General features: G+C 41.1%; 1 protein-coding gene across 3 annotated transcripts in view; it reads right to left on the reverse strand.

The window, feature by feature from the left end:
* LOC149197832 (calcium-dependent protein kinase 1-like) overlaps positions 1-16,115 on the reverse strand; it is a 122,411-nt gene extending 106,296 nt beyond the window's left edge. For all 3 annotated transcript variants that reach the window (XM_089405990.1, XM_089405989.1, XM_089405988.1), the window contains exon 1: positions 14,730-16,115. In XM_089405990.1, coding sequence (XP_089262116.1) covers positions 14,730-15,498 — 769 coding nt within the window. In that variant the 5' untranslated portion in view covers positions 15,499-16,115. The remainder of the gene's footprint in view (positions 1-14,729) is intronic.
* Between the last annotated feature and the right edge of the window lie 239 nt (positions 16,116-16,354).

The following is a 16,354-nucleotide window of genomic DNA, read 5'->3' on the forward strand; positions in this document are numbered from 1 at the left end:
TGGTATATAGAAACAGAGCTCCGCCATGGGACAGGCGAATGGGATATCCTGCACGAAGGATTCATGATGACATTCAGTTTTGAGGACGGGTTTGACAGTATTGATGAAGCGCTACAAGAAGTGAAAGAAGTAATCTTTAGGATACCACAAGATCCTTTAGACCTGACTCAGCCTAAATGGGATACTCAGCTGAGTCGCGCGCTGGAATATTATAATGTAACTTCTGAAGAAGAGGACGAGGATCCGCGAAAGATTAACATTTCGGAAACAGAAGGTCACCGCGGGGTTCAAGGACCGCAGATTGAGAACAATGATATAACCGCATCTTTGTAAACAAAACAAGTAAACATTGGTGGAGGCAAAAACCAAATTCGCGAAGATTGGAGACTACTTGGACGACACGATGGTGGATAAGGTTGTTGAACTACTTCGCGAATACCAGGACTTATTCCCTACCAAGTTCATGGATCTAAAAGGAATAATCGAGGACCTAGGAATGATCAAGATCACGTTAAAGCCTGATGCGAAGCTAGTTAAGAAAAGGCCTTACCGTCTCAATTCAAAATATAAGGAGAAGGTCCGCTGAGAGCTAGAAAAGATGCTTGCGGCATGCATCATTGAGCCTGTGGAAGAATCTGATTGGGTAAGCCCAATGGTGGTGCAAGAGAAGAAGCAGAAGGATGAGATAAGGATATGCGTGGATCTCAAAAAACTAAATGACACTTCTGTGCATGATCCTTTCCTGACTTTGTTCACTAATGAAGTGTTGGACAATGTAGGCGGCTAGGAAGCATATTCCTTCACTGATGGGTTCTCTGGGTACCACCAAATCAAAATCACGTCGAAGGATAGGAGCAAGACAACCTTCGCAACTGAGTGGGGTTGTTTTCAGTACACTGTAATGTCATTTGGATTGAAGAATGCGCCTACAATATTTTCATGCGTGGTTATTGCAGTGTTCAAGGAATTTATTCATAAGTTCCTGGAGGTATATTTTGATGACTGGACTATATTTGGGCTGGTTAAGCGCATGTAGCAAGCTTGTGCCTAATGTTGGATACCTGTCAAAGATATCAGATTGCGCTCAATCTCAAGAAGTGTCTATTTTGTGTTCCATTTGGGAACCTATTGGGGCATGTGGTTTGCAGACAAGGACTGATGGTAGACCCCGCGAAGATCGCGGTGATACTGAACTTGGAAGCGCCGAGGAGTGTGAAACAGTTGTGCGCTACTCTAGGACATACGAGATATTACAGAAAGTTTATCAAGGGTTACGCCCAGATCACTGCACCTATGGAAAAATTGTTGAAGAAGGACGTCACGTTCTGTTGGAACGATGATTGTAGGAAGAGCTTGGATATATTGAAAGAAAAGATGGTTACCGCGCTGATTCTAGTCTTCCCGGATTGGAAAAAAGAGTTTCATGTACATGTCAACACGTCATGTATAGCGCTGGGAGCATTACTAACACAGGCTGGCGGAGAAGGCTTGGACCATCCTATCACGTTCGCAAGCCGCAGATTATCCAAAGCAGAGAAGAACTATTCCACCATTGAGCGCAAGGGGCTAGCTATGGTGTATGCGCTCCAGAAGTATAGGCATTACTTGCTAGGAGGCCATTTTAATATGTATACAGATCACTCTGCGCTAAAGTACCTGGTCAATAAGCCTGTGTTGGGGGGGAGAATCTGCAGATGGCTCTTATTGTTCCAGGAGTACAATTTTGAAGTTGTTGTGAAGCTTGGACGATTGAATGCGAGACCAGACCATCTGTCGCGCATCGAAATAGGGGAGGAACCTGCTAACTTGGAAGAAGGATTGCTTGACGCGCAGCTATTTGTAGTGCGTGTCACAGATGGTCATTTTGAGGATATAATACACTGCTTAACAACAGGAACTACACCGGAAGGATACACTGTCCAGCAAAAGAATGAATTAGTGGTGCACGCAGAATATTTCTCTGTCATTGCTAGGCATCTATACAACATGGGGACTGATGAGATATTGCGACGGTATGTACCTGAGTTCGAACGAAGCAGCATCCTCGCAAACGCTCATGGGGGCGCCGCGGGAGGACATTATGCAGGGAGAGCAACTACGCAGAATATTTGACACGCGTGGTTGTAGTGGCCAACCCTTCTGTTATCACAAAACCAGTACTGAGGGCTGCAACTAAGCATGGTCTCATGTAACTATTTCAACCTATCTTTAGACCAAAGATTAGCCTCTTTGATCAGAGAGGGCTCTCTCAAAACTCTTGATAAAATCCTTCACACACTAGATGGCTAACTCTTTATTTACTTATGAAAACATAACTGGTTGGAAACACACCAAAAGATATCTCATTGGGCTATGGAGTCTATAATATCAAGTAGACAAGAAAAACACAGTGATCTCATAGAAATCAAGGCTCTTAGCATTACAAGTCAAACATATTCCACCACACATAGCTTGCTGTATACACAGGAAGTCAGAGCATATAATTATGAATTCTGAGTGATTGCATACAACAAAACCATAAAATAACATAAGGTATAACACATCATCACTTCATTTGACCATGACAATCCTTCGAGAATCTTGAGAAGAGAATAACTCTGTTTTACTATTACTGTCAAAAAGGTCTTACAGTGGCCCAAAACAACACACTTTTTCTATTAAGTATCCAACCCCTTCTACATCTCACCTTGGCCCATATATAGGCAAGCAAACTAAAACACCTCGAGCTTCCTCCTCCAGCATGAGGGGAGCCTCGAAGGTGGCTATTAACTATTCCTACATGCTACTAACTAATGCATTAATTACAATCATGGTGGGCTGTAATTACATAAAATCCTAATCAAACTAAAATACTAATTTCACTCTCCTCGTATGCTTGATGCTTCCTTGAATGCTTTGACAGCTGTCCTCCTTCAATTAATCTGATATGGCTGAGTTCGGGATGCAATGAATGCTGACTTGGGATGCTTTGAAAGCTCTGATGGCTCATTTAATGATCAGAAGGTGTGCTCCTATTTATCGGCTTCTGTCTCCCAACATTCTCCTAAAGTATAGCAGCCTGCTCCCAAATGTTTTAATAACCCCAAATATGGAATGATGCCAGACTTCTGATGTGTTGTAGGTGGTATTTGATAGACAACTGTTCTTCTTCCTCAACTCCCGCTCACCGTGTCAGACTAGCTGCTCACAGTATCACACTAGCTGCCCTGCGCTTTAAATCATCACCTACAGCAGTTTCGTAGCGCGCTACGAAACTGCTGTGTGATTTAAAAACACAGTCCTCCTTTAAACTTCTCACAAAATTGAATAGCTGATGTTGCCAATCTTCAGTTTCACCCTTGCTATGCTGAGATTCAGAATCACATTCCATGTATATGAACCTTCATCAGATGAACCAACTGCAATTGATGAGACCACCATGATTTTACCATCTCACTTACTCAACACAGTCCATCAAGCCAAGAATGTAATCCGTTGTTTTCAGCCCGGGCTATTTGAATGGGTACAAGACAAATAAGTTGACAGATCCAGTTTCCCACAGGCCTCTTTTTATAAGAAGAGAACAAAACATCTACAACATTTGAGTCCCAGCTTTCAGACATGATAACTTGAAACTGCATCCCGAGATTTGAAAAATCCTTTCCTTTTTCTTTCTCTAACTGCTCAATCAGAGGCTGCAAGTATTCTTTACATTTTCTTTGTCCATCATCTTCTCCAATCATATTTCTTGAGTTCAACAAAACATGGAAGGTAAGATGCCTAATACTTCCGCTACAGAGTGCAGAACTAACAGCATACTCATCAAAAATGTGATAAATGAAATCTAATATAGCGCGAGTCTTCTGAGAGCCATGGTTCTTGGAATATTTACAATCTCCTTTTGAATTTGACTTGATGATCTACTACTGGCTTTGCCACTAGTGCGCGCCTTTTCAACAATCAGATACTTGAAAGTACCACTGTGCAACGAAACCACTGATTGCATACACCTGAGCCTAAACATGGTTGTTGCAGAGCAGATAATTGTGTAAATGACTGTCTCTGTTTGAATAAATGACCAAAAGAACGTTCCCACATCAGGCAAATATGAACAGAAATGTAGAAATCCTGAGAGCAAAGCTAAAACAAATCCTTTGCAACGTTGATTGACTGTACAATGTATAATGTCAAGTTAATCCGACGATGTGACCCTGGTTCTACAAATTTATCATAAGAAGCCGAGATGTATAAGATACTGGATGCCGTGCTGAACTTTCCAGTTCTTACCTAAACTTATCTAAACTTTCCCATCCAATATCACATCTTCTGGTAATGTTATTTTCTTAATTCGTGGCTTTGAAGTGAGCGCTAATGATATATGACAATCCCCCTTCTCAAAGCTAACAGCTGAAGCATATAACGGGCACGGCAACCACGTTTATAGAAGACAACACCTAAACGATACAGTGCATATTGACTGAGGAAACTTGTCTATTTCGAACTCTTTGCCATTTGCTTCCTTGTATCTACGACAGCGATTTCTCCTCTCTGCCATCGACATTTGATTATGAAGATGATTTGAAAAATTAATGCCAAACAGAGATCATTTGGAGTGTTCAGATCAAGAAGCCCTGAATTGATAGTATCTCTCGTAGTAATTGCGCCACCCTTCTTTTGTTTTGCGCACACATCTGTTAATGACACCAGTTAACATAATTCCCGCTTTTGTGCCACATTTCTATCCCGGTGTCACCAATAATGGCGACCTTGTGGCGACCAAATCTTTATGAAAGCTACTTGACACTTGGCGTTAACCACTACATCTCATAAGAGCGTTTTCATAACTTCATAACATGCATTAATAATGAAACAACGTGCTTAATAACATTCACGCCATTTTCATTTATATCAGTCATTTTTAAAACCCGTGTGCCTTGAGAGAATCGACAATCAACCCTAATAGCTCTTCAGATTGCTCTGGCCATTTTGCAAAATCCATAGATCAGAGTATCATATGCAACAACACCAGAGTTATATCCTTTAGTCAACATTAGACCTTTAAGCACATCAACCTCATCCACAGCAGTTGCAGTCAGTGTACAATAGACATGCTATGATTTAGGCCTCCACTGAAAACTCAAACAAATCCCCAGTTTCGTAGCACGCTACGAAACCACTCAAACAGGTAGCGCTGCGAAACTGCTAAAAAGAATCCTGGCGCTGCGAAACTGCTAAACAGAATTCAGGCGCTGCGAAAACACCCTGACTTTAAGCTAGACTAAAAAAATTTTGACAATAGCATTTTCAGTGATAACACCTTCATCAAGATTCAAAAGCATATTGCAAGGTGTGTGATGTATGTCAAAGAACGGGCAGGCCATCGTGGAGGGATGAAATTCCTTTGAATCCACAAATGATGTTGCAACCCTTCGAGAAATGGGCGATAGATTTTGTAGGACCCATTCAGCCACAAGGAAAGACAGGCACGAGGTACATTATCACTGCGACGGAGTATTTGACTCGTTGGGAAAAAGCGCAGCCGGTTAAGGATTGCAAGGGCGTGACTACCGCGAAGTTCCAATTTGAGCATGTATTGACGCAATTTAGATGTCCAAAGATCTTGATGAGTGATCGTGGTATGCACTTCCCGAATGAGACAATCAGCGAACTAATGGAGGAATTTCAGGTATACCACCAGAAGAGCACACCTTATCACCCACAGGGTAACGGGACAGTGGAGGCGTTCAACAAAGTGCTTGAAAATGCACTAACCAAGGTTTGCAATGCTCAACGAAGTGATTGGGACCTACGCATACCTGCAGTACTGTGAGCTTATCGAACGACATGCAAGAAGTTGACTAGACAAACCCCTTTTAGGCTTGTCTATGGTGTGGAACCAGTAATTCCTATGGAATACATCGTGCCTAGTCTATGCATAGCAGCGCTCACAGGTATGACGGATCGTGGAGCCCTGGAGGAGAGGCTCGCATAGCTGGATGAGCTCGAAGAAGAATGATTTTGGCTAGATTTCACCAGCAGGTCCAAAAGTAGCGCGAAAAGGCATGGCATGATCAACACATCAAGCTGTGCACATTTAAGGTAAATGACCTGGTTTTGTTATATTATAGTAAGTTTGATAAATTTCCAGGGAAATTCAAGATGCACTGGTTAGGGCCTTATGTTATTAAGGAGATTACCGATGGAGGAGCAGTACAGTTGGTCAAGTTAAATGGAGAACCCTTCCTAGGAAAGGTGAATGGCAGTCGCTTGAAGCCATACACCAGCAGTCTGGCCATGTGACTAAATGAAAGTAGCACAGTCTTAGTGCTCTAGGCAGCTGAAAGGAGGCGCGGGACTATAAACTACATTGCCCGGGTTGGGGAGCTACGTGATTGGAAGATGGTGCGAAGTAAGGACGTGTCACTGGGTCCACGGCAGCGTGGAGGGAGCTGCACTACCCAGGGAGAAATCGCACAGGTCAGCTGGAAAGTGACCATTAAAGTCATTGTTCATGAAAAGACGACAGAAGTGAGGCCAAATGGAGCTGGCGGCCAGCATTTAAGATGAAATTTATGGCTTAGATCCTTGAAAATTTTCCGCCAATCCCACATTAATGAACCGATTTTGGGGGGAACGGTCAGATTTGAATTCAAAATGTCCTATCAATTACAAGTGGTTGTCCAGCGAAAAACACTTGGCATTTTGAGAATTGAGTTGTTGCACTCTCAGGTGCACATGAACTATGAATTCTTGCAAGATCTGGTAGCGAGTCCGGCGTTTGAACAATTGTCAAAGGAGGTACAAGAACTAGTGAATAGCGTCATGTCAACCCACGCAGAAGCTATGGACACTAAAGGAGTGGCAGCCGAGGAGAATGTATAGGAAATTGATATGGGGGCCAAAGTAGCTGCCCTAGAAGTGGCCAAAATATTGGCGGATGTCCCTAAATCCCCGAGAACACCGAGACCGAAGCCAACCCCAACCAAGGAGACCATGAAAGACAAGAAGGGCAAGCATCCTGCCATACTAGTGTGCACGTCGCCAAGACAAAACCCACCAAAGCCCACTACCCAGTAGAAAGAAAAGGTTATAAACCTAGAAGCATAAGAGGAGGATATCGAAGACATCCCCATGGATGATGAGGATGTGGGAGTGGAATAGAGGAGGTTGATGCCTAGGGTGCAGACCCTATTACATGGTTTTCGGAGTATGTCCCTCCGCGCAAACCTAAGTCCAAGGTCCCAAAGGACATTGATGAAAGTAAGACTCCCTTGCAAACCCCTCTGCTACCAGATGAAATCGTTTTTGACGGTTCGCTTTTGGCACGGGTTCCGATATTGAAGCTTGAAGACTGGGACTTGGCGGACCACGAGAAGTTCCCGCACCTGGCGATCGAACAGCTAATGTGTCGCATCATAGATACGAATATGGGGATGATTGCATTGGAGTCGCGGAAGTGGCTCAGAGGAGTAGAGAAGGTAGGATTACTCAACCTACTCTGGGTGTCGCACTATAACCGCACCCCCGTGACAGTTTTGGTCATCAAGCAGTTGTTGTGCTTAGTGCATGATGGGTGTCTATGGCTGGAGGAGCCGATACCCATCACTGATATGTTGATTCACAGAATAACGCACCTGCCATATATAGGCGAAAATCCAGCTATGATCTTTGGCGGCAAGGGTGGCGAGCAAGCGCTCACAGAATCAATGAAAGAGAAGTTCAAATTGGTGAAGAAGTCGCGCGAGTACGCTATCTCTAGCATCTGCATCCCCGCTGTGAAGGTGGCAACACAAATTCTTGCAGGGAAGGTGATGTGGAAGTGTCGCGTCGATGAGGTACCAACGCCTGTCGTCGCACTCGCATAGCAGTGCACAGAAGGAGTCTAGTTTAACTGGTTAGACTACCTTCGTGGAGAGTTCTTGGCGAACTGTTGCGAAGCGCAAGAGAAAAGCAAGACCTTCCACTACGTGTGGCTCTTGCTATCGATCGTGCTGGTAGCGTGGGAGCTACCAGAGGAGAGCTAGTTCCCCTTGGTTGCGCTAGACCTTCCTGAAGCAGCGAAGTACGCTTCGATGTGGGCGACCAAAGACGCGAAGCGCATTCGGGATAGCAAGATCTTCTAGATCTTGATGGAAATGAATATCAAGATGGCCATCAATTGCAAGTCGCAATTGTCGCCCATGGTAACCTGCAGAACTATGCCAAGTTTAAAGCTGATTTCCATCGGATATCAATCAGGGCATGGAAGGACCCTACGCAGAAGTGGTATGATTTGCTGTACCTAGCCACAGATGATGCCATCGATGCGGTGTTGGATAAATGGTCGGCAGAGTGGCGCACCACCATGGACTTGGCGGTGGGTGGAAGAAAGTCCGCCACACAGAAGAAGAAGGAAGAGGCCAAGCTGAAGATGGCGCAGCTGGTCAAAAAGAGAAAAAAGGAAGCTGCTGAGAAGGCTCAGGCGGAATAGGCAGGAAAAGAGGCAAGAAGATAGACAGGTGGCACAGAATGGGGCTCTAACAAAGGCGCACGGTCACCTTCACCTAAGACCAAAGAGGAGGACACAGAGCAGCACGGCGCAGACCCTCAAGAGACGTCCACCCGCATTAAGTGCCCGAGAGAGCTGGAGAAGAGAGGGTCCAAAAATAAATCCAAGGCAACCAAGACCTCGCTAGACCCTATCACATTGATGGAGGGCGACTTATATGACATCGGTGACACAGTCAGAGATGTCACCATGGAGGCCCTACAACAATTTGAAAAGCAACGGCAGATCATCCTAGGGGCCATCCAGTCCGGGCTGTAGGAGTTGCAGACCCGCGCAACGCAAGCTGGTACGTTGTCCACTAGCTTGGCTATAAGCATGTCAGAGGCTGCCGATATGCTACGCACGAAGGCTTCCAATGCAATAGTGCTGCCAGATGGAGCACTGACCACAGAAAATGAGGCTGATAGGCCCATTGTTAGCGCCTTAAAGGGAGTTGGACTGAACCTGATAGCGCTCCCGCGCGAAGCACTCCACCTCTTACAGGATGGAGTAATTGCAGAACTAAGGGCTTGCGAGCACTGCGCCCTCCAAGTGATCAATGAACAGAAGATAAACAATGAGCAGATGGCCCTATAGAGGAATGCTTCCATCGCCGCTAAGGCCGAGGCAACTAGCCAGAGCAAGAAGATCATATAGGTCATGGAGGAGGCATGCAAAATGGTCCCAGAGTTGGCCATTCCGGAGGAGGAGCCAGTCAAGGTCTGCATCTGCAAATTGGCCATAGGGGTGCGCGACACTCGAACAGAGATGGCGTGGGTTCAGTTGGAGCTGAACCTACAAATTACAGAGCTCCAGTTGAGGGCCCAGCCTTCAACACCGCAGAGGTAAAGGAACAGAGGGTGGTTGTTGTCACAAAAGCAGTCGCGGCAGTGGAGAGTGTCGTAGCATATTGCACACAGTTGTTCGAACAATCATTTGAGGTCCTAACAGCTTGCAGGAGGACCCAAACATCCAGAGGCTAGAGACAGAAGCGCGCAAACTCCAACAGCGTTATGATGAATTTAAGGGCACAGCGCGAACCGTCATGTTGACACAGAGGTTAGCTAAGCTGTAGGAAGCCAAGCAACTGAAGGAACAGGTGGACGCAGCGCTGCATAAGGAAGCAGTGTTGAAGGCATGACTAAAGCCCTGGCTGGAGGAAGCTTACGCAGTCACAGGAAACATTGAAGGCAAGCTTGCAACTCTGCAAGCAACACAACAATAACTTCAAGATGACAGCGCAAGGGCAGTAACCAAGAAAACAGTTGAAGTGAAGCAGGCAACAGCTCAGTGCACAGCCAAAGTTGCGATCATCAAGGTCGAGCTGGATGGGTTTCGCGCAAAGATCTCCGCGCCTACCAAGTGACTCGAGGGCCAGTCACGATGTTTGTGTTGGGGGCCTGTTAGGAGCGAGATCCCCCAAGGGTAGTTTTGGGGCTAAAAGCCCATGTTAAGTTAATTTTGGTAATATAATTGTAAAGACTCTGCATTTTGTGGTCGTGGAGCGCGAAGATGTTATGTGTCAAAAATGGTAGTTCACCCTTAGTTTTGTAAAGTAAAGTCAGCTGTAAGAGACTTACCCATGGTCTGCGGACCATGGAATCATATAAAAAGAGCTAAGCTCTAATTAGTTTAGAATCAATCAATCAATAAATGAATAGAATGGCATAGAGTGATAGCTCTGAAGAAGAATTCTAAGTCTTGGGTCGTAGTGTAGATAGAGGCTCTACAGCTGAGGGCGTAGAGGCCTAGGGTAGAAGTCCGCAGCTGAGTACGTGGACCCCTGCAGTTGTGTGCGCAAGGTGGACAGAGTCTGTAACACTTAAGAGATATTAATAAAAGGATTTATTCTACAATTTCAGTGTCTTTGTTCTGTTGATGGGTTTTGATATTTTATGTATAAATTTCCTTTATTATGCTTATATGATGCGCAAATGAATGCAATTACATTGAATAATTGAACGCAATTACGAATATCTGCTTACGTGATGATAACTTTAAGTATTTGACAAGATAAGCAAATCACTTAGGATAATTGAGGAATTTTCACAGCACGCTACCATAGCAGCATGAAAGTACCTGAGCCACAGTTTAGGGTTGCGCGAAGGCTGATCGTATACTTTCGCAAAGGTATTGAAGGCCTGAAAAAAGGGTTTTGCTTGCAAGCCCTAGAGCGAAACCACCTACGTGAAGGCAGGGATAGAAGAAATCAAACGACATCACAACCATCTCAGGGTGTGGAAACTTGGTTCCAGCATCCCCCCATACTGTTTCGGGTGAGACTTTGGTCTGCGCTCTGCGGGCTGATGCCGAAAGGGCTAGTAGTGTAGGGATTTGTTTGGCTAATTAACACTGAACCTAGGTCAGGCCCCCTCCAGCCAACAATCTTCCAATGGCTATTATAGACAACACTGGTGTTATTATCTCTAATTTTCTTTGGAATGGGTCAACAATAAAAAAAAAAAATAAAAAAAAAATCATCTGACTTGTTTGGAGACATTATTCAAGTTGGTGGCAAAGTTGATTAGGGCATTAACAATACAAAGAGATTCATTCAGACCCTTCTTATCAAGAACTTATGGAAGGCATTCACTGCTTCAGGGACATGGAAAGACATCATTTTTTACAAATGCCTTCAAAATAAGAATCTGGAAAATGGGTGTCTATTGGGGCCCTTGTGAAAAGCAATGCTTCTTACATATGGCGTAGTCTTATGAAAGTCAAGCTATGGTTATGTGGAAATCTTTGTTGGGAAGTGGGCAGAGGTGAGAAGGTTTATATCGGCCTAGATGCAACCAAAGGGATGACAGGGGGGCTCAACCTTCATGTTTCTATCATCCAATGCCTTATAGTGGCATTTTTTCCTTAACACAAATCAAGAGCCTCCACTACTCTATTTTCTCATCATCCTTGTGGCCTCATGTGCATGAAATCAGAATTCTTGAGGAGTTATGGTATTAATGGGAACAATACTAATTTCATCTTGGTACCATTGGGATTTCCATTTCTAATAAGCTTGATAAGCTGACATGGGAAGATGGTGTCTCTAATGGTGAATTGTTTTGTCAAAGATGCTTATGCCTACATTTCTTCTCTCATTCTAGCAAAGCTCCATGCTGAATGGTTGGCATGTGGAAGTGGGGTGTGCCATTAAAAAATAAATGTTTCTCTTGGTTAGTCATCCATAATCGGATACTAACTTGGGATAATCTTCTAAAGAAAGGATTTCAGGGCCTAGGATGGTGTCTTCTATGTGGAGCAACCCCCAAGGAGGCTAAGCACCTATTTCTACATTGCCCATTTTTTATTGCAATTTTGGAGGAGGTCTCAAAAGCCCTCAAGGTCCATCAAGTGGTGGAAAGATCTTCTATTGTAGCATGCTTAGCCAACTGGTGCTCTCATCAATAAGTAGTTAGGGTGATTCCACTTTATATTCTTTGGGGTATATGGGTATGCAGGAACAAATATATTTTTGAGAACCAACTCCCTGAGGTGAACACTGCCAGTTTGAAAAGCATTGCTTATTTTATGGAGGTTGGTCCTCGAAGGCCTAAAGTTCATAGACATTAAATCAATCTCAAAGAAATTGATTATTCCTCCCCTGTCAGTTTCTTTGATGGAGCATCCTCCATAGGTGCATGGGGTTGTAGCGCTTATATTGTGATTGATCAGTGCAAAGCATTCCAATTCTTTTGGTTGGGGAGCTCTGGTTCCAACAACAGGGCTGGGGTGGTGGCCCTTTGGGGGATGCTAAATCCCACGTCTTGGCTCGCCATCAATGAGATTATGATTGTTGGGGACTCCAAATCCACCATCGACTTGGTGCAGGGTAGGTCATCATTGGCACTGGCTTCATTATTCCATTGCCAGCAACAAATTTTGGCCTGGAAGGATTCTTTCAGGCATATCTCGTTCTCCCATATCTTTCAAGAACATAACACAATGGAAAACAACCTTTGAAAGAGGGGAGTTTTGATGTTGCGTGGTTTTATCTGCTATAATTTTTTGGCAAATGTAACGGCCTATGGTTCCAATTCCTTCTCTGTTATGTGATATTGTCCCGTTTTTTGTCTCTTTTTGTAGTCCTCGTGTTGGTATGACTTGTGATTATGTCCAATATGTTTTTTGTTATTCGCTATTTCATAGTGTAGTCTTTGTATGTCGCAGGAGAGCTCTCCTTTTTGTGATTCATTTTTGAGCCTTGATGGTTTAGCCTCGAGCGTCTCATTTTGTAACCTATAATGACTTTTGTTTTATAATGAAAGTGACTTGTGAAAAAAAAAGCTAGTCAAACTTTTCTAGTTAAAAAACAAAACATTACACTACTTAAATGTAGTGTCTCCCACCTTTAGTTCACATGAACTAATGGAATTAGTTCTTCACTCTAACTCACACTACATTGCTTAAGATGCCACTAGTACTTTTTCGTTGTACAAAAAATTAGCTTTAGTGGGCGCACTTACTTTTTTGGGATTTTCAAAATTGGAGAGATTACTAAATACCATAGAAGACTTTTTAGTGGGAATGTAATTTTAATTATTTTAATTAATTTTTTTTGGGGTGGAAATGTAATTTTAATTATTTTATTTGTAATTTTTAATAAAAAATATTTTTAAAATTTTTGAAATAAATTATAGTTGAATTTCAGGAATGATAATAATTATTAATAGTGGTTTTCACTTGTTGTTTTATGTTTACCTGGTTTGATAATGTTTCTACTTCTTATCAATAGGTTGGGGTGAGCTATAATTTGAGAATTGAATGATGTTGAGGGTGTTCGCTTTAAGGCTGGGTTCTATAATGAAAGCTTTATAGCCCTCACACTTTGAATATTAAAAAGTTGGTATTGACATTTCTAGTTTTTTTTTTAGTATTTTCGAGTGAAATTGTAATATTTGTTTTAATCTTTGTTCGATGGTTAATGTTTTGATTTCTGATTATAAATTTATTATTTAATTTATGTTTTTATAATATATATTTTTTAATAAAGATAAATTTTGAATTTTACTTTAAAGAAATATAGGTTTCTTTAATATATATTTGTATGGAGATATTTTATAGTTTAATATAAGAAAAAAATGGTTATATTTAAAAATAATAAAATAATATTTATATTAACACCTTAAAAATAATGATAATAAAAAAATTCATTCAATGTTGAATATAAAATTTATATTTTATTTTTTAAATATTAATAATAAAAATAATTATAATTAATATAGAATTTTTTTATTAATAAAATAATTATGTTTAATGTGGAATTTTTTAATAGTAAAAATAATTATATTTAATATGTATTTTTTTAATATTAATAATATATATAACATTTTAAAAAATATTAATAACAAAAATAATTCAATATGTATAAGAGAGAAACATTATATTTTAATGAATATGTATTTTTTATTTCTGAATATGAGGAGAGCCATGTGAATCATAAATAAAATATATCAATGTGAACTATTTATATATTATATAAAACAAGTGAAAAAAACATATATATATAACATTTTATTAATGTTTGCTCAAAATTAACATAAATCTAATTTAAATTCAAGATCTACCAGGCTGAGAGAAATCAAAGCTTTGGATGTGCAAATCTTAAGTTTTGTACTCATAAAAAAATCTTACATTTTAAAAAATTTATTCTTTCTAAGTATTTAGTAGATCCATAATTAAAATAAATTTATATTGAATTTATTACTCATTATATACATTAAATTATATAATTTTTTATTACAATGTATTTTTTGTTATTAAAATTATATTTATAAGTATACAAATAAATTTCATATTTTTAAAAAAATTATTATATTAGAATTTTGCTATGCCATTAAAAAATCACATATTATCACAAGTTGCAGCATGTGAAATTAGAGGGGGAAAAAAAAATTCATTTGTTTGATAAATTTAGGTAAAGTCAAAGAAAAATCATTTGTTTGAGAAACTTATATAAAGTCAAACAAAAATCTTTGTTTGAGGAATTTATGTAAAGGCATACAACACATATGAGACAACAAACAACTTTGCTTAACCTAACCTACCAAATGGCATATATTCTAAAATATATTTAGACAATGAAAAAAAAACAAAATCACTAGTGTAAAAGCCATTTCATTAATTTCATTTATAAATTAGAGTAGGCCATAGAAATGAAAATATATTTGAGAAGTTGGCAACTGCATCGTTTGAGTGAAAGAAGGAAATGGAAGTGGGCCCTTACCTGGCTTGTAGAAGACCGAAAGGCCAAAATCAATGGCCTTAAGTGGAGAATCTTCATCCTCGTTCAGAAACAGAAAGTTCTCGGGCTTCAGGTCGCGGTGCAGGACGCCCATAGAATGGCAAGTGTGCACCACCTGAACAATGGTCCTGAATATTGAAGCAGCTGCCATCTCACTGTAATGCCCCTTGGCAATAATTCTTTCAAACAGCTCCCCACCACGACACAGCTCCATGACCAAGTTCACAGAATGCTTATCCTCATAAACACCTTTCAATTCCACTATATTTGGTTGCCCACACAGATGCTGCAAAATCCTGACCTCCGTCCTGACTCTCTCTATATCATCATTTCCTTTTAATCTCCTGCCTGCAATGGATTTGCACGCATATTTCTGGCCCGTTTGCTTGTGGGTGCATATGTATGTGACCCCAAACTGCCCTCTTCCTAATTCCTTGCCAATACTGTATTCAGACCTCACATCCTCTAATGGCCTCCCCAGGATTCGTCCTCTGACCTGTCTTGGTACTGTGGGGACTTTTGAGGAAGAGGGTTTTGGATATGCAGGGGCAGCAGGATTGTGGGGGATTATATGAATAGTACTGTGAGGCCTACCCTGCTCAGGGTTGTCTCGTTTTTGATGAAGGGTATTTTGGTTGTGGGGGCTTATATGAATATTATTGTGAGGCCTACCCTGCACAGGGTTGTCTCGTTTTTTATCAAAGGTATTTTGGTTGTTTCGTTTTTGCTGAGGGGAGTTTCGGTTCCCCATTTATCTGTAATGATAACCCAGCAAGTCTTATTGACCAGGGAGAGCTTTCAATAGAGGATCTGCAAATTTCAGTGGAATTGAATTGACAATAGTGGAAGGGAAGGGATACCAGAAAAGGATAGATTACTGATATTGGGAAGGCCAACTGATAGTTATATTGAGATCTGGAAAAACCCAGGAAAATTCAATGGGAGGGAGATGTACAGAGCTGTATAATTCACTCACCGGGAAGGAGATGCACAGAGCTGTATAATGATAATCAATATAAGCTTGAGCTTTCCGGATGTAAATCAGGACCAGATGCCCAATGGCTTGATGATGAAGTAGATCCATATTTGAACATGAAAAAGTAGATGCCAGAGTAAACGAAGATGCGAGGAAGATGTTAAGTTCAGATAAAGGTAAGCTGACAAGAATAAGTTCAGGTAACTGGTCTTTGGAATATGTCTCAAGTGTGTTTGAACCCTAAAAAAATAGAAATTATTTGGGACTAAAGTTTGAATTAAATTGCATTGGTCGGTTTGGAATATGTCCCAACTGTGTTGAAATCCGGAAAATAGGAATGGTGGACAAATAGCGATTTGGTGAAAATTCAAAGAGGGGAGTGATTTCCAGCAAGCGGGGATTATGAAAGTAGGGAATTGTAAGGGATTAAAGTTTGAATTGAATTGGAATGGAAATAAAGTGTGAATTGAACTGGATTCCGCTGCTTTTTTTTCGTACTGAACAAAAGAAATTGAACTGGATTGGAATGGATTAAAGTTTGAGTTGAACTGCAATGGAAAGGAGATAAAGAATAAAATTTGAATTGGACACGAGTTGTAGAATTTTAAAAAGATTAAACTTCGAATCGAAT

The sequence above is a fragment of the Pinus tabuliformis genome, chromosome 2_2 (genome assembly GCF_031772625.1).
Source record: "Pinus tabuliformis cultivar Carrire ecotype Pingquan chromosome 2_2, CPIR1, whole genome shotgun sequence".
Lineage (NCBI taxonomy): Eukaryota > Viridiplantae > Streptophyta > Pinopsida > Pinales > Pinaceae > Pinus > Pinus tabuliformis.